General features: G+C 42.1%; 1 protein-coding gene across 1 annotated transcript; it reads left to right on the top strand.

Annotated features, from left to right (window-relative positions):
- The first annotated feature begins 5,858 nt into the window (after nt 1-5,858).
- LOC103894114 (ligand of Numb protein X 2) lies at nt 5,859-23,055 on the top strand. Its single transcript, XM_009273431.1, has 9 exons — nt 5,859-6,247; nt 8,649-8,875; nt 10,294-10,490; nt 11,841-12,209; nt 14,563-14,748; nt 15,847-16,021; nt 16,198-16,408; nt 21,466-21,624; nt 22,920-23,055. Exons 1-9 carry the CDS (start codon nt 5,859-5,861, stop codon nt 23,053-23,055), a joined length of 2,049 nt encoding a protein of 682 aa, XP_009271706.1.
- The last annotated feature ends 1,098 nt before the right edge of the window (nt 23,056-24,153 follow it).

Below are 24,153 nucleotides of genomic sequence, written 5' to 3'. Positions count from 1 at the left end.
TGATATTGCAAAAGTTGCTCAGGAGAAAACTCCTTGGGATAGTCTTGCTCTAGTCAACCGAGCCTTTTAGCACATCTCTCAGAATAGGGTTTCCTGGAATAATGTCTTCTCTATTCTAACAGGATAATGATTCTGATTAGCACTAATGAAAATACAATTGGTTTTCTGTTTTCTGGTTAAGAAAACAGATACTTGCCCAGAAGTTCAAGCAGATTAAATACAAAATTGTCCAACGAAGCACAGAAACACCGGGGAGTTAGAATACAACTTATTTTCAAATTTATGGTTAAAGAATGGGCATAAATGGTGGGGACGATGAAAACTTTTAAAATTGTCCATCTTCCTTTATATTGAGTACAGTAAAGCAGCTTTGATTTAGAGTTTCTCAATTGAAGTGTTCATATACGTGCTGAGCAGTTACTCCTGGAGGTGGCTTATTAGAAACCCTTTGACTTGAAGGCAAGGTTAATTAGTGAAAGGGTTGCTTCTTATTTAGCTGTATAAATTTACCATTTACAGAAGCTTTGACTTCCTACTTTTACGTTCAGTGGCCTGATCTTTAGCGTATCAGAAAACAATAAAGAAAGATAATAGGACATTGTATCACCACCTGAAACTATTCTTGGGTTCGGTATTGTGTTTTTTGTAAAAGTTGACCTACTTTGAGTATTGCTTATAAAAATCCTCTGATATTTCAACATTATTTTCTGTGCCACTACTGTAAACGAAGGACAGCTTACTCATGGTTGTGAAACACTGCAGCAGCATACTGGAAGTGTTCAGTCAGGACAGTAGTGCATTTCATATAAAACCTGTCCCATTTCACGTACGTGAAATCCTCATTCAAAGTAGCGATGAAATTCAGAAAAAAACCCCAAACTGTTACAGAACGCTTTCACAATGTACTTCTGTCTCTAGAATGAAAAAAAAAATTGCCATTCTGTGAAACACAAAACTTCTTAACTGAGTGAAAACTGTTTGAAGAAAGTTTAGCAAAAGTTCTGCCACTTTTTCTTCTGGTTTATTGCTAGAGCACTGGGTTTGCTACGTTAGAATCCATCTTGAACTTGCTTTTATATAAGCAGGTGGGTTTTGGGTTAGTGCCCTGCTGGTGCGTGCCCTCAGTCATCTTAATCCAGAATGTGCTGGCTTTGTTTTGTCCACCCTAAAAAAATTAATTATTTGTTTAGCCTTTAGTTGGAATGTTGCATTTCCAGTCTCCCAGGAAAATGTAGCTATAAATATAATAACTGGCATAATTATTGCAGTGAACTATTACATAGCAGTATACGTGGGGCACGCGCCCTGCAATCTCAAAGCCAACTTTTATATTGGGGTTTTCAATAAAACAGCCTATATCAACATATAAGTGCTAACCTACAGGTGCATAAAAACATAAACCCATTGTATTTCCAAAATATTTTCCATAGTACAAGTAGTCTTTTAATATTGAGAACCAGTTATTTGACAGATATTTTTTTTTTAATTATTTGTTAACTAAAGCAGTATGAGACATTCCTCTAGTCATCCTAACCTGTTAGGAAAAATTCTACACTTCTGTTTTGTGTCCTTACTACAGACTGGCTGCATATTTCTTTATTTTGCAATACAGAATGTGCTCTGGCTCACTTACCGTACTTGTGGTTTTATAAATCAGTTAGTTAATAGAAACAGTCTTGATTTTCTTTTTGTTGTTGTTGTTTTTTTTCTCAGGAGCTTCCTATGTGATCTTAGGTAGGTCACTTGAGATCGTATTCAGAGATGTGTTAAATTCCCGTAAGTTGATGCCTCTGTGGGTCTGTATTTTAGCCTCTCCTGATGTCATTTCTCAGTCTTTAAATGGGAACAGCAACAATGTTATACCTCAAAGAGATGTCATTAGGGTAAATATGTTCATGACTGAAAGTGACATGTCAAATGCTAGAATTGTGTGAGCAGACAGGCCTGGACCGAATTGTGCCATAATTTGTGCTCCACACTAACAATGGCAGAGTGAAATGCCTTAAAAACAAGGAGCAAGAGTTGCGTTTGGAAATGCTGAGACTTCAAATGGTAAGATTGGAAGCAGGGATGTTGCTCTTGAGGTAGCCAGGTACCACAGCCACCCTTCCTTTTCAGTCACTGTGGCGCAAGTGGAGGCATGACGTTGAAAAGATTTCTTAGATAATTATGCTTTTTTAAAAGGATTTTTTTAAAAAGCTGTAGAAGTAATTGATCAGTCCTGTTTACAAGCCCAGGGGTGCTTTGGAGACTAGTTCTGAACAGAGTTTGTCCCTCAAGAATGGTACTGAGTAGTTCGCTGTCGGTGCGGTTCTTGGCATACTCCCTTACTAGAGCTATTAACAGCCTTGTAGATGTGCAGAGGGGGTGTATATCTGAGGCTCTGTGCCCTAGCAGAGTTAAAACAAGAATAGGCAATGTGCTAATATTGTCAAGAATAGTCTTGCTTTGGCAGGGAAATAGATTAGACAACCTGATAAGTCTTCCTTTAAAAAAAGAAAAAAAAGTCTATTCTTTGAGTCAGTGTTACAGTACAAGAAATCCTACTTAAAAAAAAAAAAGGCCAACAGTGAGGTTTTATTTTTTTTTTTTAATACAGTAAAGATAAAAGTGATCCCAAAGAAATCTTTTCTCTAGCCCACACAGGGTAAGAAACAGGGAAATATAAAGAGATTTCTGCTGGTTTATTTCCTTCAGTTCTTTGTCATGTGTAGGAATGGGGTGTATTACTTTCTAAATAATTCAGACTCCAGAGGCATTCCTTGCATTATTCTTTTAGAACAGTAGAGTCCATTAGAGTAACGTATGTATATGTCAGGCTTTAACATTTTCACGTAGTCAATAAGTAGTAACTTGGGACCAAGCTAGATCCTTATTTTATGATTGCCTCATATTATGTGCATCGTTTGTAAGCTAAAACATGTAAGCTTTTATGTGTGAGGCCTACACAGTAGGCCTCCAGTACTATGGAGAAAGGCAGGAGCAGGGAACGTGCCACTCAAGGTGGCATTGTTGGAAAGAAGCTGGAGAGGGCGAATGGTATAACAGAAAGAGCAACACAAGAACGAAGGGGGTTGTTGGGGTTGGTCTGACCTTCAGAGGCTAGAACGAGTAACTGAAATCTGATGGAAACTGCAAAAGATTGAGTCTATATCAAACTTCACCTCCAAAGCTAGAATCCTAGGGACTCTAGACGGACTCTCTTGAAACTGGTCTATTTAAGCTGAGGGGCACCATGCCTGTTATGTTGAAACAGTGCATTTTCTAGACACTTAAAATCTGTCTTGTTGCGCTGAAGTAGCATCTTTGCTGAATAAGATGTTAGCAATTTTCCTCTTACAGAACATCTGCTTTCTGACTGAATCACTGAACAAGCGGCAGGCTTGTTTGAGCCTGCTGTCCTCCCTGTGCTGCTCACTAACTGCTGCCTTGCCGAAGGGTGTGGGCTGGGTTTCATCACAGAGGTGTCAGGCTTAGGTTCCCTGGTGTCTGCAGGAGTGTCCTCCTTATTGAAAGGACAGTGGTGTAAAAGTAAAATTTACTTTGGCGCTTTTGAACAAAATCTTCACATCTTGTTTTCGAGGATCTAGAATTGAGAGAGCAGAACAGCTTGGAGTTACAGGGAAGAAAAAAGCAGTAAGATTGTGGTGATACTTTTATCTTCCGTGAGTTTTGAAATGACTCATAAATGGCATTCATCTTGTATAACCTTTAAACACAGAGAGCAGAGAATGAATTTGGTAAATAATCTGAAAAACCCCCATATGAAGGTAGTTTATCAGCAAAATTACCATGGGGTTTGTTTTCACTGAGAAAGTAGGTTTGTTTAATCACCTGCCAAAGTTTTATGCAAATACTACAACCCGAAGCACAAGTATTTCTTATTGGTAGATGTTTGCCTTGGAAGCTTGGTGTTTCATTAACTGCTGGTGCTGAGCTGATTGATTAGAATTGGTGGATGACATTAAGTGATCGTCTGATGTTGAAATGTTTCCTTTTCGCTTGTAAGATAATTATGAAGACTTTTTATAAGGCAAACAGTAGGGATGCCTGTTTCAGATGGAGGTAAGTACCAAAGAACAGGGGTATTTCTAAGAGAGCAGGGCATGGATACATCTGCTTTGTTTTGCTTGTGTGCTGTCTGTGAACTGTGCTTTCTCTTTTGGGGAGCGCTGAGTCAGTCATGCAAGAGTTAAGGAGTGAACGCAAACAGAAGATCTAGGTTTGTAGATCAGCCTAAGTGCTTTCCTCAAGGGGAAGATGCTTTCTGGCACTGCAGCAGCAGGAGGAGAAGCAAACAACTCATGCCCTGTACCCACCTGGAACCGTGACAGTAATGTTTTAATCTTTTGAAGTGAACAAGTTTCTATGGCTAGGTAAAAATACGCCTGTAAAATGGCTTGATTCTGTTGGTGATACGTTATCCCTTTAATTAAATAGCTGACTTATGCTTGACAATTAATTGGAGTGATGTATGATTTTTATTAGAAACCCATGACTAATTTTTTCTTGCCGTTCTTGCTATCTTATTGTTCTTGCCTACCCTCCTCCAAAGTTGCTGCTGCGTGCCAGCCATGTCCTCCAGGCACTGGTGCAGACTGGTGTTCGCTCTTGCTTAGGCTTTTACCTGTTCCAGATAAAGCAATTGTTTTCAGATATTTTCCATGTCTTCAGAAATTTTCCACTTCATCACAGTTCTGCAATTTTTTTGTCTTGAAAGACTCTGGGATTTTTTACATAAACTTTAAAAAAACAAACAACACCCCCCACCCCCAAAACCTCACCACAACAAAACCCTCCACTGTGTTAGCTTCATCTAGTACCACATTTGCTACTTCATTAAAATAACTGCCAGGTTAAAAAAATCCTTCCTGCAGTAGTCTGTGCCTGTAGAGTAATCTGCTAGAAAACTTAGGTGAATTTTATATTTAATCACAATAGGAAAGGTTCAAAATGGATGGGACTGGAGACATCTCTGTTAAAATCAGTAGAGCAGCAGCTACAAAGAACTCAGTTTGCCCCTTATCTTATTCTTCCTAACTGTAAGAAGCTGAAGCTCAAGCCTTTGTGTTACAACAAACTGCGATGTGGACAATTCTTTAAATTTTTTCCACTTAGAAAGCTTTAGTCTTTTTATAGGAAATTTGTTTCCATGGGTGAACTTAGGCATGGATGAGTGGGGAACAATGCATTGTTTGTTAAAACAAACTTTTTTGAAGGGAGTGGGCTTAAAAGGAAGGAAATGTGGTTTAGATTTAAGTTTCTTTTGAAATTTCTTCCTCTTCTTTTTCCTCATACCCCCCAAAAACACAAAACAAAAATCCAAACAACTAGAAGTCCCCAAACTGATGTTTCACTATACATATCTTTAAAATATTTGGTATAATCTGGAAAGCCAGAGAGAAAAATTATCAGTTTAAAAATCACTGTCTTTGTTACCCTTCCCTTCCCTCTCCAGGTTGTTCTCCCTCAAGAACATGCAGCTTTTGTCTCAGCTTTTCTAGTTCATATGTTTGGCAGGGTTTTATCTAGTCTGTGTCACTGGTGTGTGTAAAGTAATTTAAGCTTCAATTTATCCATGTGCTTAAACGTTTTGCTGAATAAGGTCCTTGCATTCTCTGATCCCTGGGTTGATCATTCACAGGGTCACTGTGGAAGGAAGGGGGGTCGGTAGGGGTGAAGATACCGGGGGGAGCTTAAGGCAGGAATACAATTTAATTTTTAATTGGCTAGATCTAGGGCGGACAGTTGCCTGGAAATCTCTCTTTCTCTCCCTTTCATTAGACATCCTCTGTCAGACAGCTACTACGTGACAAGTTTCCTCGCTGCGGGGCCGAGAGTGCCTGATGCTGGCTATCATGGCCGATCCCGTAGCAGAAGAACACGTGTCCCAAGCTAGTGAACTCTGCTGCGAGTGTGGTCAGTTCCACCTCTTGTGGGACAACCACCTCTACACCTTCCAGGATGAAGTGGACGATGACCTCATCTGCCATATCTGCCTTCAGCCTCTGCTCCAACCTATGGACACCCCCTGTGGACATACGTACTGTTTCAAGTGCCTTGAAAACTTCATGCAGGAGTATAACTTTTGTCCTATGGATCGGAAAAAGCTCTCTTTCCAGCAGTGCCACAAGTCCAGCCTTCTAGTACGAAACCTGTTGGATAAGCTGATTGTCTTCTGTCCTTTCAAGGCAGAGTGTCAGCAGACAATGCAGCGGTGTGAACTAGAAGCTCATCTGCAGAACAGGTGCATTCCCATTTACATTATATTACTGCTCCTTTGTATAATGCCATCTGTCTGTTGTGCTTCTGACCAGAAAGATCCATTCTCAGAACAGTTCTTAAACTGGGGCAAGATGGGACACCGAAGATGACAGTGGGTGAGGCCAGAAAGGTGGGTGGGTGAAGACAACGTAATTGTGTGTGTGTGTGTGTGTGTTAGGGAGGCCAGCTCACATGTGCTACAGAGGCGAAGGGTGAGGTGCTTGCCTGCTTGCATGCAAGTTGTCCGCAGACACAAAACCGATCAAATGTATATAAATTTGTGTCCCCTGATCTGGGGCACCCGACTCTAAAAATTATAAACATGCTTATTCTTGTTTCACTTGCGCAGAGAAGAAAGGCACAAAGTCAACACTCTGGAAGCAAGGGATTGTGCAGTGTTGCCAGTTTAATTGGTCCAATTAAGATGTGCAATACATAAGTCTTTGATCCAAATAATGTAAGTCCCTCCAAGCTGCACATTATGCAGTTGCTGAATCACCTACTTATAATTCCATTATCTTCTCTCATTCTTTTGCTGAGAAAGAGAAGCAAATGAAAAATATTTTTTTTTTCCTTTTTTCCCCCTTGTGCAGAGGAAGGGAGACTTTTTTTCTTGCGCTTGTCAGCAGAGGTGTGTTTTGGTGCTTCCACTGCTGGTTGAGCTGGTGGCAGGCAGAATATTGTAGCTTTAAATAAGTGCAGGTGACAAAGAGCTCTTGCCATGGCGCTTGAAGAACACTTGTTCCTCCCTAGTTAATGATTGCAGGAAAGGGAGCTAAGTACAAGCCCTACTGCAGACAGAAGCAGACCTTCGCTGGCAGTATGTATTTTGTCAGTGGGCAATGAGAAATGCAACAGGCTTGTTTCCCTAACTAACTCTTTGTCCTGCTTTCTTGTTATCAGGCAGGGCTGAATGCGTAGACTACAGGGACAGGGCTGCCCAGTTGTGCAGTTGTCGTGTAGCTGGGGCCATGGGCCATACCAGGGCTGGGCCTTCCTCTCTGCCCTGGTATCAGTAAACTTCTGTCAGTTGTTAATCCCTCTGGCACAGGAGTTAAACACAGAAGAGAGAGGCACCCTTAAATGTTTACGTTAGAGACCTGACTGGAAACTATTTCATTCTCTTATACGTTTCATAGTTCTTTGTATATTCCTTGGGGAGGGTGTGTTCTAAAAATCGAGGCTATTTCACCTGGGCTGTGAGCATAGTTAGACTGAAAAATGAGGAGGGGAAAAATAAAAAAAAAGAGAAAGAAAAAAATTACACTGGGATTTGGGTCTTCCTGTTTTGGCTTTTTTTTTTAGTTTTAAGTGAGATTAACTGGTAGGAGACTTAAGGAAATACGAAGCATCAAGAAACTTGTTTTCTTGGGGGATTTCTCTGCCCTTTGCAAAATGAATTTGTTTCTTGACATCTTAAGAGGGATGTGCACAACTGGATCAATCAGTTTTCTGTCTTTAAGTTTCAGGGTCATCTTACTGCTTGGAGAATAAATGACTAGGAATGAACCAGAGGGAGTAATACCGGGATGAGACTTGTTTAGCCAGAATGTAAATAGTCAACTTTAATTTGAAAAGTGACTCTGGTAAACACCCAATACTACTCATGTCTCTGAAAGTGATGCTTTTTCATTCATCACCCTCCTCACCTGCCACCTTTTTTATAAGTACTCTTGATAAAAGAGCTTGTTTTTCCTTGCTCGTTTTTGCTCAGATAGTCTGGCTGTGGTGTAGCTGCATACAGAGCGCATTTTGTTGAACGTAGAACTACTTCTTGAACCTCTGTGTGGGGAGCAGTCAGTGGGATTATAAACTCCTCTAAATTGCTCCCATTCAAGTAGAGCCATCACCTGTGTGGACTGGAGGTGGAGTTCTGTCTGATGGTCAGGTCTCATTCAGCAAAAAAAATAAGCAAGCCTCGCTTGCTGCTCTTGCATGTTACTGGCTTGTTAAAAACAAAGCCTAATTCAGGGCTGAGCTTGAAACTTGAGCCACTTCCTTTGCATGAAGATACAGTTCATAGTCATCTCCAAAAGGTCAGAGCTAAGTATTTGCTTATATTTTAAGAGGTATTGTTTTCTTCACCTAAAGGTAAATATTTAGCAAGGGAGACTCCTGTTCCTATTACATTCTCCTTTTTTAAATAATTTGCTTAATAATTTTGAAAGTAATAAAATAACAGGCCTGCTCTTAAGCTGAACTAGTACAAGTAGATGCTGAAGGTCAAATGAGAATAAATTTTAGCATCTGTGATACAAGCTTTGCAGCTGATGAGGTCTTGAACATGCTTCTTCACATAACTTTGTCAGTCAGAGCTTGCATGTGCTGGGTTAACCACACAGGCAGAGACTAGCCACTTACAGTCATTGACAATCTCTCTCTAGGTGTCCTGGTTTCAAGAAATACAGATCTGAACTACAGCGGAAAAAGAATCCCATTTCCAAAGGGAAGGAAGATCCTCCTACCAAGGTGGAGACAAACACACTCAAGGATCCGGAGGTACCAAGTGGAGGATCGTCACTTGTGGCAGAAAGCTCTGCAGCTGCTGTGGTATCGCTAGGGACTGCGGAGCCTGGACTGGTTAATCCAGCTTTTGAGGAGACTGAAGAAGGTGAGAGTTTGATACAGAAATGTAATTATGTAATTACCTCATTTTTATATCATAAAAGGTAATTATCTCAGACAATTCAATTTTTAAAGTGTCCCCAACTTTCTTAGATATCCTCAATGCTATTCAGCCATTAGTAGCCGTTGGAGTAATCTCTTTCCTCAGCTAGTCCTTGAGCAGAAGGGAGATGCATTCATGTGCATCAGGTGTGGCAGGATCTGCTCACAAGCACAAAATGGTCTGTGCAAAACAATTTGGAGAATCTCTGTTAGACTGCAGTGAATATTTGCAGTATTCTTTGTAGAAACAAAGGCAGTCCCTGTCAATGGGAACATGCAGCACTTAAAGCACTTGCAGAATCCAAATAATTAGTAATTAGGAAATGTTCCAGCTCCTTCTTAATCTTGTTAAGAAAGTTAAACATACAGCCAGTTTCCTGGAGTGGTCAATACCTCCCTAATGGTGTGCAGCAAGTGTGTTTTTATAGCATAACTTATTTTTTGGATTAATAGTCAGTTATGAAACCCTTGCAGATAAAAGTAACCATCTCCACTTCAGTATAGAACCGCTTGTCTCAACCCCTGTTAGAAGGCAGCACGTGGAAATCTCTGTGCCTTGTTTCAAAGTTAGTCTCAGTTTCCAAGCGTGCAGGCACTGGAGCTGGCAACTGCTGTGCCTGTGCCAGAGTTAATACACAGGTCAGTTTAATTCTCTGTTGGCTTTTTGCCAAAGTACACTTGGGGCAGGTTTTGCATCTCTCGTGTGACAGCTGCAGTTCACCCTGACAGGCACTGCGCTTGGCTTCATTAAGAGTGTTGGGCCTGCCTAAATGTTGCAGTGCTGGTAGATTTAATAAAACTTGCTAACAACAACTGTCCTCTTCAAAGTGTCTGAGAAGCATTGCTTAGTCTTCAGTATGCTGTAAATACGTAAACATTACTCCCGTTTTACAGGGGGAATGGGAAAAGAGGAGGAAAGGAGATGAGAGGAGGGAAGTTGCAGTGAGCTGCCTGTGGTAAAGTCGCCGCAATGGCAGTAATTACAGCTCAGTAGTCCCCTTTTCTAATGGGCATCGTGGAAATTGGCATTTGTTATGTGTGCGCTTCTAGTAGGCCAGCTGTCACAGTAGAAAAATAAATCTCTAAATGGTAAGTGAAATGCCCTTTAATAAAACTCAAGAAATAATAATGAAAGAGTTTAAATTTGCCATAAGCTAGGAGAAGATGGGGAACATTCTGGAGAAACTGTAAAGAAACAGGAGCTTTTTAAGTTTTTAATCTGACCTATTGTTCCCTCCTGATAGCTACTTTCCCTCCAGATGCTACTTTGGACACAACCTGCCAGTGTTATAAATTTTGGAGTGCTATGTGAAGGAAAATTCTATTAACGTGTTGTTTTTTCTCTTCAATTTCCACAATCAGACCTTCCTCAGAGAACTAGTCTTGTGGCTGAAACGACCACAATTGAAATTCACCGAGAAGACCCAGAGGAAGAGCTGGGGATGAGGATAGTTGGGGGTAAAGACACCCCACTTGGAAACATTGTTGTTCAGGAAGTCTTGCGGGATTCTGTCATTGCTGCAGATGGAAGAATAGCACCTGGGGACCATATTCTTGAAGTATGTAAAACCCCACTGGTAGTCCCATTGCTTCTCTTGACTTGAGATGAGGGTTGGGGGAGGAAAGTTGTCTAGAAAAACTGGGAAATCTCTATAGCTGAGGGTTTAAAGGCACTGATCAAACTTTTGTGTGTCGGTAGCATTGTGTATCTGCTGGGGCTGCGAAGCAGACTTTTGAGGTTCCTTCCAGTCATATTCATATTTACCTTGCATATTTGATAACTTTTTGAAATTTAGACCATTTTGGATAAATTAAAAAGATTTCTATCTGATAAAATTCACCCAGTAGCACCATTTCTCTCCAAATGACTGTGCTCTAGTTAGGAAGTCTTATAAACGCTTGCTCCACTGTGTTGCCTAAGCTGCATATTCTCAATGGGCAGGTCCAAAGTTTAAGACCTTATGACTTGAAGTAAGCATCAGATATGTAATGTGAGTAATAAAGAGCACCAACCTCATACCGTGCTGACCCACGGCCAGATTTAGTTTCCAGATTAATCAGGTTGCATGGCAGTGGGCTAATCAAGGCAACGGAAGCTTGTATGCAGCAGTAAAGCCTACATGCAGCAAGAACTGTTAGCACCTCCCGGCTATGGCTGCCCAATCATTTGACAAGCCATAAAGACCTAATTATCCTGTTGGACTGTGGATGTCGGTGCGGACTGGCAGCCCCACGTGCACAAGTGGCCAATACGATCTCCGAGTTGGTTTCTTAGATAGACCAATAGAGTAACTTCTATTTTATTCAGTTGAATTGTACATGTCTCAGTCGTGACTGGGTTGTAAATAGGGCAGGTCCCCACACCTAGTAGCCCTATTAACATCCTAAAAGAAGACTGCACGGAGTCTTATGTGACAACAGACAAAGTGAAAAGTAGCTTCTCAGAGTTACCTTGGTAAAAGCATGATTAGACTGATGATTCCAGAAGCTTGTAGACTATGGACCACTCCTCAACTTAAAAGTGAGGATGGGTAGTCTCCAATTTGAGTTTTCTCCTCCAAGTGTGTATTGAACGCTGGAAGTTAAGGGAAATCAATTCTGCATTTCCATGGGATGGATGTAATGATTTAATATTTTGCAGTTTCAGATTTGTTAGTTATGAGAGTTGTCCTTTCTTGTCCCTGTCCTCAGCTATTCACCATCAATTATGGTCTAGTTTCATCTGCTTTCTTCTGCATTCTTTTTTAGAAAACTCTGCTTTCTAATGTGCATCAGAAGCAGCTGCTTCAGTCACGGCATTGCACAGGGAGTTGTACATCCCGCCTCCAACTTTGTGATGTTCCGCACTGTGGACAGTGCCTAAATTATGTAGGTTCTGATTAGTGACTCTGGTATGTTTGTCTTTGTAGGTGAATGGCGTCAACATCAGCAGTGTGACTCACTGCCAAGCTGTCTCCTTTCTGCGCCACCCAGGTCCTGTTCTCCACCTCATGGTCCTGCAGGAGAAGGGTTTTTCCAGTAAGACTGCACAGCAGGATTCCACTTCTGCTACAAATCGGGAAGTGATCCACGTTACCTTGATAAAGAGAGACCGATCCGAACCCTTGGGAATCAAACTGATCAGGAAGACAGATGAGGCAGGGATTTTTATTCTAGATCTGTTAGAGGGAGGTTTGGCAGCCAAAAACGGAAAGCTGAGTCGGAATGACAGAGTCCTGTCAATAAATGGCCAGGATTTGAGGCAAGGAACACCTGAGGCTGCCGCGCAGATAATACAGGTAATTTATGTTCTGGTGAGGTTGTATGGCTGTCTGCATTGATGGCAGGGTTCCTGTTCTGACCCAAGGGCTAACAGAACACACTAGAGCAAACTGCATTCCCTGAAATATCTCTTTGGGAAAGTGACTTCCCTGCAGATGTGTGGGAAGCATCGCTTCCAAATGAAGATAAACACGAAGAGTGGGAATCCATCATGAGTCATCTCTGACAAGTCTGAAGCGAGGCAGTTGCTCATGGCGCTTTACTTCAGCTAAGGCAACTGGATCTCCTTTGTGGTGTGGTGTTTGGAGCCTTTCTTGCAGAGTGAATATTTGTATGCGCTGTGTAGATGCATGCAGCAGAGACAAAGATTAGGACGGCCTCTCGTGCTTCAAACAGTCAAACTGAAGGTGTTTGTTGGGAGATGTGATAGGCTGGCAGCACAGAACAGAACCCTTTTGACTGATTTGAAGCCCTCTCTCCCTGTTTTACCTGTATTTGGGAGGGGAGTCTAGAAAACAACATGAGGCACCTCAGGCTAAAAACATTCTGAAATACTAAACAGGTAGAAGAGAGGTTGTCTTTCCCTGCGCAATAGACATGCGCTCCTGTTGCAGCATGCCAAATGTTTTGGTGAAAGGAGTGGGCAAGGAATTTTGGTTAAGGATTAAGGATTGCTACGTGTGCAGCAGATATCATGTAGATCAGTTTAAATTCTTTATCTCCCTAGGCGATGACCTCCAGTTTCTGTTTTTATCTAAAGATCCTGACACAATACATCTCATCACATACTGTTTATATCCCGGAAAGGATCTGAGGTCAGCAGAGTGAGGGAGAGCCAGTTCTTTTCCTGGTAATCAGCAGAGGGGTGCAGTGGTATGGGAGAAAAGAAGAGAAAGAGCAGAGTTCCAGTACTGAGATCCTTTTTTATGTGATATATATATATATATGATTCCATTCTATGGCCTCTTAGAATTTTGTTTGCATCCCATTAAGTGCTGCTGTATTTCTGTTGTAATGTGCAAGCATAACTCCCATGAGAGGAACTCTTTCTTGATACCACTGAAATTGGTAACCAAAGTCTCCGAACCAGCTTCAGTAGGTTTGGGCATTAAATTCCTTTTGAAGTGACATTTGTGTAAAACTGTGACAGTCTTCCAAACATTATCTGTTCTTCTGAGGGCTAATTCAAATTCTTGGCTAAATGTAATTTTGATTGCAAACCATTTGCAGAAAAGAGTCCTTCTACCTGTATTGTAAAGTACCATTTACAGAGAGAGAGAGAGAGAGAGAGAGAGATGCACAGCCATATGTACTGTACATAAGTCTGGTAATCCTGGTTGAAGGGGAGGGCAAATCCCCATTTTAGGACGTGATGTTTACAATATATTTTATGAAGACATGGATGTGTGCCAACTTGTCTGGAAAAAAATTGCTCTATCTGAAGTGACTTTGGAGGCAAGAGGCTTTTAAATTCTGTTTCAGAAAACAAAAGTCTCCTGTACTAGTTTAAAAAGAAAAAAACCCAAGCCAGTTGATGCAGTCCCTCTTCCGAGGCCAGGGAATTCACTGCTGCCAGGGTGCTGTGGCACCAGGGGAACACGGTCCCATGTCACGAAGTGAGAGAGGCAACCGTACGTCTCTTGTCCGTTGCAGGAAATGCCCCAAGTCAGCACAACACCTTACCCCAATGGAGTCCTTCACAATAAGGTTTTGTCAAATTATCTGAAAGAACAAACCAAATTAGAAGAGCAGTAACAATAGTGAATACTTTCCCTGTAGTTCTGCCAAGGCCAGACATACAGCTGGTTAAGTGTTTAATTGGCAGCAATCTTAGACAAAAGGTCATGTCTTCAGGTACTCTGGGAAAAAAATGGGTGGGAGATGTTGAACAATAGACATGGTACATAAGCTGGGAAGGAAAGAGCTTTAACAAGTTTCTTTACAATAAAAGAAAAAGCATCCAGTACTCGTATCACGGTCATCCATCATGTGGACCAGTCAGCGTTCTAGCTCTGTTCATTTTGTATCACAACACAATATGCTATTTTGGTTATTTGTACTGAAGTGGAGGAATTAATCATCCCTTTCCATTCTCTCTTGTTTGGCATTTGTAGGGGAGGGAGGCATGAGTGAAGCCTGCCTCTACTCCTGTTCCTTCTGACTAAAATTTGCTACTTCCTTTTTTCTCTTCACCATAGGATTCTCTGGCTCACCACAAAAAACATGGCATCGTGTTGCATAGCCCTGTTTTAGACCTTTTGTAGAAACCGACGCCAACCCTTCTCTCTCCCCAAGAAAATGACAGGGGCTGTCCCTAATTTCTAATTTATTTTTCTATTTTATTTACACTCTTCTTGTTTCTCCTGGCAGACCACTGAATCAAGAGTGAACTTTGTTGTCTTGAGGCAGCCAGGTGTACAGCTGTCGGACCCGGTGGAAGATGGCAGCACATCAAATAGCAGCAGCAGCAGCAGCAGCAGCAATGGAGGAAGCCCAGTGCACCATCGGAGACGACTAGACCAGAATCACTATAGACGAAAATCTAACTACCAGAAGGTAAGTTTTGCAAATAACGGCAAAAGCGCTGGTTATTCTTGGTCTAGCAGATCTATTATGTTTGCTCTGTGACGGCGATTTATCATACAAGACTGATGAGTAGCTCCATTTCTTCTTGAGCTATTGAAAAGCAACAGGTTTGTGGCTTTTAGTACCGGAGAACTGTATGTTTGTCATCTACTGGGAAACACAGTTTTTAGGGAAAAACGTGTCAAAATTTCTTCAAATGTCTCTAATGTTGATACAGAACCAGTGATTAGTCCTTTCTTGTCTGGAAAGGGCAATGGGAAATTAACCATCCATGAGACGCTTGGGACTTGCTTCTTGACATCCATCAAGCACAACACATTCAGGGCATTACACGATGACACTAAGTTACGCTTCTGGTTTGGAGCTAGAGGGCTTTATGGTACAGAAGTAGAAACTACACAAATTACACGGTAGTGCTCCTGTGACTTCAGTGTTGCTTCTGCCATCCGTTTGCATATTATAAGAAACACTATGAGCAAGAGGAGAATATCGCCAGTCTGTTGTACCAAGAGAGATTTGCTCTGTGTTTAGAACTTCCATTTGAGTGAGAAAACTTGCTACAACTGCTTAGACTTTTGTGTTTAAATGTCTCTGGAGTTTAGTAACTAGCTGTCATAAACGGCTGGAGTCTGGTTCCTTCATTTAAATCCTAGAATATCATTTACATATTGTTTCTACAGCATATGCTCTAATGTGTGCTTTCACCACAACCTAAACATTTAGTAGTAGTCAGAGAGAGGTTGGTTGCTTGATATGAACGGCCTTGAAATGAGTTCATAGCTTGCTCCTCAGTGCAAAATCGTTCTCCTCAGAGTGCGCATCTCTACGGCAAATGAATGTGAGATCATTAGGAGAGCAGTGCCTCAGTTGTGGTGGTATCACTTTGGAAATACAGGGTAGTACTTCTACCCAGAGCAAGTACGTGAGAAGCTGACTTTGCCATCCGGCAACATTGCTGAAATGTTCTTGATTAAAGATACAAGATGTTCTGTTATTTTCTTCCAGATCTGGGCTTCTCATGTTAATTGCATTAATGAAGCTGCATTTTGTACTGTCATTCCTTTGTAGGATTTACCTCAGGGATACATAAGTCATGAAAAGACAGTTGCAATAAAGAAGGAACCAAAGGAATCTTTAGGAATAACAATTGGAGGTGGAAGGGATAACAAAAACAAGCTCCCTATATATGTAACGAGTGTGCAGCCCATCGGATGCCTCTTCAGGGATGGCAGAATCAAGCGAGGTAAGGAGGCTCTCAGACCCTTTACCCTTTAGGAATGGTTTTGTTTTTTTTTTTCAGTGGAGGTTGGACTTGGACACTAAAGTGAGGCTGGAAACAGGGTTCCACATGAGACCTTGAGGCAGAAATGGGCATCATAGCAAAAGGTCTGTAATAATCCTATCTTATTTAATCAACAGGAGATGTACTTCTAAGCATAAATGGCATTGATTTGACTCATCTGAACTACTATGAAGCTGTCTCAGCACTGAAATCTAATGCAGCTTCCCACTCAGTCATACTGAAAGCCTTGGAAATCCTGTCATTGAACTCGACAGAGCCATCTCTGGACATCAAGGAGCAAGGATTCAGCTGGTCTCCCCTCTGGATCACATGGCTCGGATTGCCTAGGTATGTTTGTTCAGTGACTATAGAGATCGTCAACTCTGTGATTGAACAGTTCACTCAAACACTAGAAATTAATTGCTTTGTTGGTTGACTTGGAAGCATTACTGGTATTCTCATTTGGCTCTAAGGCAGTGGAAAGCCTTATTTGTCAACAAGATCACAGTATAATGAACGCGTGAGAAACCTCTACTGCTTTTTATGGTGTGACCCATCGTTCTCCCGCTTCTGTTGAACAGTAACCATATTCCAGAAGTTCCTGGTAACCTTTTCTAAGAGAACTGACGCAGAAAATGGGAAGCATAGATTCTGGCATTTGAGGCATCGAGTTGACATATAGTCAACGTAGATACTTGTCTACTTGTATTTGGTCTCTGCTAAAATGTCATTAACTGAAATGACTCTGTGGCTCTTTCTGGATCGCATAACAGAAGCCAATAGATACCTATACTGTTTTATAGCTTCTAATCTGATCATCTCAGGGGCAGGCATTCTTTCAGTCTGATTCTTTTTGGCTGTCATAATTGTGTCATCTTTAACATGAAGCAGAAATGATTCTGCTTGAGTTTCCTGCTGCAAAGCTTTGGACCGTAGACTTAGCACAGATTTTAGCAGCAACATGGTAAGTTCCAGATGACAGGGTTGGGGCTTTGAAAACTTGAATTTCTATCGCCTTCCTGGAGAGGTGAACCTCTGGTTTGCTCACTTTTGCAGTTGCATCAAAATAACGTTCTGCTGTGAAAGGTAGAGTCTGTTGTTATTCCAGCTGACTTGAGGAGGATCATGCAGGAGATACACGTGGAACAGTAAAGCCAAACCCTTCTGTGGGAAGCTCGGATTATTTACAGCCTTGTTTCTTGAGGCACCTGAAAGAAGAAATACTAACAAAGCCTGTGTTATGTTACCCTTGTGTTACGCAGCAGCCTGTAAATGCTAAACAAACAGCCCAAGGAAGGTAGCTTTTGTGTCTCAAGCAACTGTAACTTGGCTTGTATTCAGCACCGTCCTACCAGTTTCCTCTGCTCTCCCAGGGAATCAGCTTGTCTGTTCTGTGCAGGCCTGGTATGAACTAGCCTGAGCTGTACCTGGATAGCCCAAATTTGAGTACAAACCCTCAGATGCTGGCTGGTGTTTGTTCCTCATGGGTGCTCCTGCAGTGAAGTATAGCAAGGCAAAACCTGGCTGTACTTTCTCCCTTCTTCCTTTTCCAATTTATTTGGATGTCTGGTGGCTTGCAGCTTCACCACACTTTCTGCTACAGGGACTGGACTCCACTCTTTGCTCATTGGTCACCTGTCTTCATTTCAGGAGTATACTGACATTACCTGCCATTTAATACATTGCTTGAAATTCTTTTGCTGCTGGTATTAATGTTGCCCCCCCTTTACTTGACTGTTACTGTACCTGGCTACTGAAGCAAAAAGCAATGATTACGGACGCCCTTTCTGCTCTTCAGTCTTCCTTTCTTACTCCAAACTGAATTCAGGCATCTGAATTTGTCTGCTGTTCTTCTGTGGGTGTGAGGGTGGTTAGGAGGCACAAAGCAAGGTTATGTCACTTCAGGACCTGACAAAATCTTCCTTCTTGTTTCCAGTAGTAAAAATGGCTGTAATTCTTATGCTTCCTCATTCATTTTCCCATCCACTCACAGTAAGACCTGGTAGCAACTAGCTGGTCGTCCATAGAATGAACGATTTCCCTAAAGCCACTAAGAATCTGCATTTTGCAGCTAAGCAAGGTATTTATATTTGATGTTGTAGCTGGCACAGTCAGATTATTTTTAATTATTGCTTGAGAATCTGTAAACTGAAATAGTACCCTTGTTTGTCAACTGGAAATGTTCAGGATGCCCCTACGCTAGCATTTTAGTTTGGCTCAGGAATGTGCTGTTGAAGTGAGAATCCCAGTTGTACTCACTTGCTGTTTTTAGTTCATGTTGCAGAGAGGTCTTGACTTGCACAAGCTGGGTTCCTTTTGAATGGGACTAAACCATAAGTGCTGCAGAGGAATGCCCGTTGCACTGTGGCACAAACAGACCCTGTGTGTACAACACCAAAACTAGATTACAGAAAATCCCCTGAAATGTACCAAAACTAGACCTTGTGTCCTCAGCACCAGTTGTTTCACTCGGATCTGTTCCTTTTGGGCTGCCCTGCTAAAGTAGACATAGCCTCAGTACACTAAAACATTTTGCAGTACAGTGTGAAAGTTTAAAGCTTATTGCTGATGGCATGTGCAATTTTGGTTTTGACTAGATTACAGAAAATCCCCTGAAATGTACCAAAATTGTGTCTTGTGTCCTCAGCACCAGTTGTTTCACTCGGATCTGTTCCCTGCCCTGCTAAAGTAGACATAGCCTCAGTACACTAAAACATTTTGCAGTACAGTGTGAAAGTTCTTATTGCTGTGTTGATGCCTGTTCGATTTTTGGTTTTTTTCACTTCCCCCCCCCCCCCCAGTTACTACTCCAATCCAGCAGAAATATCCTTTCCTCCTTAGAAGAAACCCATGTATTTATTTCTAGTTTGAAGCCAAACTTTATGCTGAAAGACTGGAGTCGAAGTTAGTGCTCAAGGCTAGGGAAGTGTATTCAGTCGTTGCAACGCTTGAGCCCACAGTGTTTAATTCTAGCCTTGATTCTTGTATCTGTGGTTTTCTGTTTATGTCAAATACTGTCTCTCATCTCGGCACACTTGGTGATGTGCTGTTTCTGAAATGTGGGGCCCCTGTAGCCCATCTACAGAACTTGGGTTATGTGCCAGACTACCGCTGCGGAAGTGTTTTAGGAGAGAGATGACAGCCCTGGTCCTGTGCCTTTCTTGGGACCCTGGGTAACAGAGGGAATAACATGAGCATCCTGGTCACATTCTTCCTAAAAGAAAAACACTCTGTGCTCCTAAGGCTACTTTCACACCACAGCATTTGGTGTGTAAGCTTGGAGCATCTTCCAGCTCTGACTATAGCCAGTGCTGCGCACTTCCAATGAAGATACAAACATCCCTGTAAGAGGGACAGTGTAGTAATATTCTTCTGTCTAACCTCAGGCAACTAGTATTGGCTGCACTGAACCAGGTGGCTGGTATCTTTCTTGGATTTATTTGTCTTGTAATACAACTGCAGGTAGCTCTACTGTCCTTGTAAACTTACTCTTTCTCTATTCTTCGCTTTGTTATTAATGGTGGCGGTGAGTGTTCAGAGTTAATTGTATGCTACTACTTATTGCTACTGAATGTTTATCATCATCACTGTATATGTCACAAAAGAGAGCACAGGAACTTTACTTGATTACTTCATAGTATTATGTTAAATCAGTACCAGCTACTGATAGTATAAAACACCATCTCAAAACGCTGGTTTGGAGAGGGTGTGTGTCCTAATTCAATGCACACTGAATCCTAAAGATACTAGAAATACCAAGTTTACAGATTGATTTATCTTTTCTCTGTAAAAAAGCTTTGACTCTTGAAAACAGTAACCGTGCACAGTGTGGCTTACGGATAATTCTCAGGGGGTGGAAAAGCAGTTTTCCTCCTGCCTTCTTGAGGTTTATCTGAAGCCGGTCTCCATGAAGTCTGAGCTCTTTCTGCAACAACTGTTCGGCGCTCCCTGCCATGGCCCCACTGGAGCGGCGCACTCGGCAAGCTCTGAAAGGGATGCAGAACTGCAAACTCAGCAGGGTGTTTGTCAGAATACAACTTGCACCTTTTAATTCCTGTAAAGTCTAAAATTCTTCTCCCACAGTCATTGTCCATTATAGTAAATCGGGTTTTTAGGAAGAGAAACATTTTTTTCATATGGAAAACTGATTTCTAGCAAACAGCCTTTTCCAACTCTTGGAGAATGTGTCTAATGTTTTTATTTATGTTCTATGCTGATGTAGTGCTTACCGCTCTTGTTCTCTCTAGTTGCCACATACATTTCTCATAGCTGTGTTTTTACGCTTGTGTGGTACCTGTAGAAGAAAACCATGGAGGCATCAGTAAGCTAGAACTGGGTCTTCCAGCGTTTATGTGTGAAGAACTCATACAAAAGTAAATTACAGTTTGAAAGTAGATAATTGGATCTTTCTCCTAGTGAGAAGTTAACTGAGAAGGCTTTTGAAATCTGAAACTCATCTGCAAACTGCTCAAGCAAAGCCCTTGAGGCAAAAACGTTTATTAGGAAAAGTTTAGCTGCTGGAATACTTCAGTGGGGTGATCAGCAGCAGTTTCACACATCGTAGCTCTGGCAGCGCTTTGGTGCCAGAATGTAAGCTGACTGTGAGCCAGAGTACACGAGATGCCTGTCTGCACTCCTGCCACACCTTTTCAGACTCCTCGCAAAGGCTTTGCAGGTCTTTGTGCTACAAACTCAAGGAGCAAGTGCTGTTAGCACTTACGTATCACATTCTCCAAGGCAGCCCTAGCATTGCAGCATACTCCAGGCTTACTGAGAAGACATAACCTCAGTGGCTGGCATTCAAAAACAGTGGCCTGTGATCTCTCTCCGAGGAGTCCAGTTTCTTACTGTACACAGCAATCCTGGGTGTAGGTCCAGGAGGAAAGACCTTTCATACTCCGATTTGGCAGTTAGTAGAAGAAAGGCTGCCATACCTCCCATGTTTGCTTTCCATCAGTGATACATAGCTGCTGAATGCCTTCATTGTACCAAGCGTGTGGTATATAGATAGAATTAAAAAAAGCTCTATTCTCATTAATTGCATGGGTGTAACTGCTGTTCACGACTAATTTATTTTTGTCACTAGTACTGTGCGTGTTCATTAGTAGAATTCATGAAGTTATTCATGAATCTTTCAGGTCACAAACCCCTTTAGAGAATGGTAATTCTCTGTTAACTCTTAAACTAGCACTGACAATACTGAGAAAAGATTTCTAAAGGACTGGCATCTTCAGATTTGAGAATTATCCCTGTAACATGCCCTGCAAAGGGGTTGCCTCAAGTCCTTAAAAAAAGAAAATAATTCTGCGCTGTCTGCAAGGGAAAACACAATTTTCTGGTTAAGCAGTTTTCCTTGAAACACACTCATAAGCTTTCTCTGTTTCTGACCGTGCCTGTCTTCACAGCTACCTTCACTGCTGTCAAGATATTGTCCTTAGTAAAGGTAACCTGGAAAGCTGGGGCTTCAGCATTGTTGGAGGCTTTGAGGAAAGCAAAGGAAACCAGCCATTCTTCATCAAAACCATAGTGCCTGGGACTCCTGCCTTCCGAGACAGGAAACTGAAGTACGTATGAGCTGCCCTGCGGGTCTCTGGTGTTTGTGTCAGAAACACGATCGGTACTTATGTCAGCATGCACCATTTTACTGAGGGTCTGTCTTCTACCCTTTTAACTAGCTGAGCTAAACATTAATGACTTCTAATTCTTAGACACTCATTTGTGCAGTTAATACTGTTACCAAAGTTGTAACAAACTAAGTCCTATACTAATGAGTGTTTTAGTTTCTCTATAAAGGTGCAACTAAAAAGAATTAAGAGTTACCTTTTAAAAGGCTGTAAAGGTTCCAGTTGACTAGAAAGGGGATGTCTGAGATGAATCGTGGAGGTTCCAGAGTATAAAATCTCCTGGATCAGGAAAAGTATCCCAATGGAAGCAACAAAAGCCCTCCTGTGCAGGAAACTTAAAATGAGCTTTGCTGACCTGTTAGTAATTGCAGTGAGTGGAGGGGAGTCAATAGTGGAGCCGGAGGACCCCACGGAATTTCTTGCAATGTTATCTCTGGGAACCAGCAGAGCTGGCTTCTCAGCAAGCATGCAGCCAGGCTGCAAGTGCAGGACTGTAAAAAACAGAAGCGAGGCTGCTGTCTTGCAGGGGATGTAGTTTCGGTGTAGGGAGCTGGGCTTTGCTCCCCCGAAAACGGTGTGAAAGAACAGAGCTGGGTCAGAGCCTTGGTGGGAGGACTGGGGTCAGCTGGGTTCCTGTTTGAGTGCTAGGACAGCAATGCACTTTCCCCATGAGACACAAGGAAGGTAGCTGGCTGGCTTCAGCACCTCTCGTCATCATAGCTGAACGGTACGACCACTCAGAAGATAGCTTGGTGTGCCATGGAGGTGGGCAGATCAGGCAGGGCTCTGAAACCTCTATTGTATTGAGCTACAACGTGACAGCATGCTTCAGTGTTGTGAGCACTTCACCTTAGCGATTGCTAGTCAAGTAGCTGTAGGAGCAACCTTGGTGATGAGTGTGTTTATCAGCACGAATTTGTTTTCTGTAACTTTTGCCTCTGCTGACTGGCCAACTGGTCACGCTGCTGGTGACCTTCACTGCTGTGTCACTCAAGTACCAGCAGTGCCCTCCTTTTCCCTTGCCCTCTTTGACTCAGAAGCAAGACTCTGACAGCAACCACTCCCTCTGCTTGCATCCATTCCTTGCCCCTAACCTTTCATCGAGTGGAAAAAGTTGCTTCAAAAAGTTGATGATCTTGGCTCAGGGTGGGCTAGATGACCTTGGGGGTCCTAGGGTGCAGTATTAATAATAATTAAATATGTCCTGACAAGCATGTTTCCTGTCTTCTGATTAGGTGTGGAGATGAAATAGTGGCAGTAAATGGAGTGCCAGCAATAGGAATGAGCAACTCTGAACTAATCCCAATGCTGAAGGAGCAAAGGAACAAAGTCACGCTTACTGTCGTGTCCTGGCCGGGAAGCCTCGTGTGAAAGCTCAAACAAAACACACAACAGTTTCAGGTATCAGATATCAGTTGGCCATCACACAAAGCAAAACATGTGACAGAAGAAGCAAGGGAATGGTGAACTCTTGCTACACAGTGTATTGCCATGGAAGACTCTTAGCTTCCGTTTTGGAGAAAACATTTCTTTACCGTGCTGAGGTTATCAACAAATCTGGTTGTTGAATTCAAAGTAATGGTTGATCCAAACAGTTGTTGTAGCTTCCTGGGCTCATTAAAGCTCTTTAGAATTGGTGTTGCAGAGAAAGCTCTTTTTCCAGTGTTTCTCTACAAACTGCTTTTGAGGCGCTTTCCTCAATTTTAGAGCTCTGTTTTCCATCTAATATTTTGAACAGGTTAAAACAGGCATGACTGTCCGATTTCCCCTGCTAGTTTAATACAGTTCCGCTACTGATCTCTGACTGCCCTTCTTGGACATTGAGTCATTTTATATGTGCCTTTAAAAGCCACTAATAAAACTGTAAGGATGTGGACCCAAGTAAGCAGTTCCTATAGCCCCCAGTCTTGGTATTTTTAGGTTACTGAAACCTAATGAATGTGTTTATACATTAAAAAAACAATTGTAACTCTCAGCTGACAGCTGAAGAGCTGCTAGGTTAGCATGGTGGAGGTATGTTGACTTGTATGAAGGTCCTGTCACCAGGTAGCTGTCACAAATCCTGATTTAGGATCCTGCCAACTATGCCAATTTGTTGTGAATGGCCGATTTAGACTGCTTAAAGGACCACTGTCAAAGGTATCAGCAAAAGTGGCTTCACTGAATTACGGTGTTGTAAAAGTGCAACTTCAACGACAGCAAGGTTCGCTCTTACTGCACAAAGGATGTAACAATGATTCAAAACTATCAAGACAGAAATCAAGGTTACCATAATACAAGGTTATGCGCAATGTCAGTCGCTTACCAAAGATCTGAAGTTGGTGAGAGGTCTCTCAGCCTCGAGGAGCAACATTGAGAGGCGTCCCAGCTCGAGGGGAGATCACTGCCACGCAGCCAGCTGCTTAGCAGGCAGAGCTCAAAGAAGGCTCACTTAGGCTGTCATATTTATGGAATAAAGTGTTTGGCTTG

Source organism: Aptenodytes forsteri, unplaced genomic scaffold (assembly GCF_000699145.1).
Source record: "Aptenodytes forsteri isolate BGI_AS27 unplaced genomic scaffold, ASM69914v1 Scaffold191, whole genome shotgun sequence".
Taxonomy (NCBI): domain Eukaryota; kingdom Metazoa; phylum Chordata; class Aves; order Sphenisciformes; family Spheniscidae; genus Aptenodytes; species Aptenodytes forsteri.
This window is presented reverse-complemented; position numbering and strand designations above follow the sequence as displayed.

Coding starts and splice junctions, on each gene's coding strand:
- LOC103894114 (XM_009273431.1), top strand. CDS start 5,859: ATGGCCGATCCCGTAGCAGAAGAACACGTGTCCCAAGCTAGTGAACTC. Junction 8,876..10,293: donor TTTTGAGGAGACTGAAGAAG/GTGAGAGTTTGA, acceptor TTCCACAATCAG/ACCTTCCTCAGAGAACTAGT. Junction 10,491..11,840: donor CTGGGGACCATATTCTTGAA/GTATGTAAAACC, acceptor TTGTCTTTGTAG/GTGAATGGCGTCAACATCAG.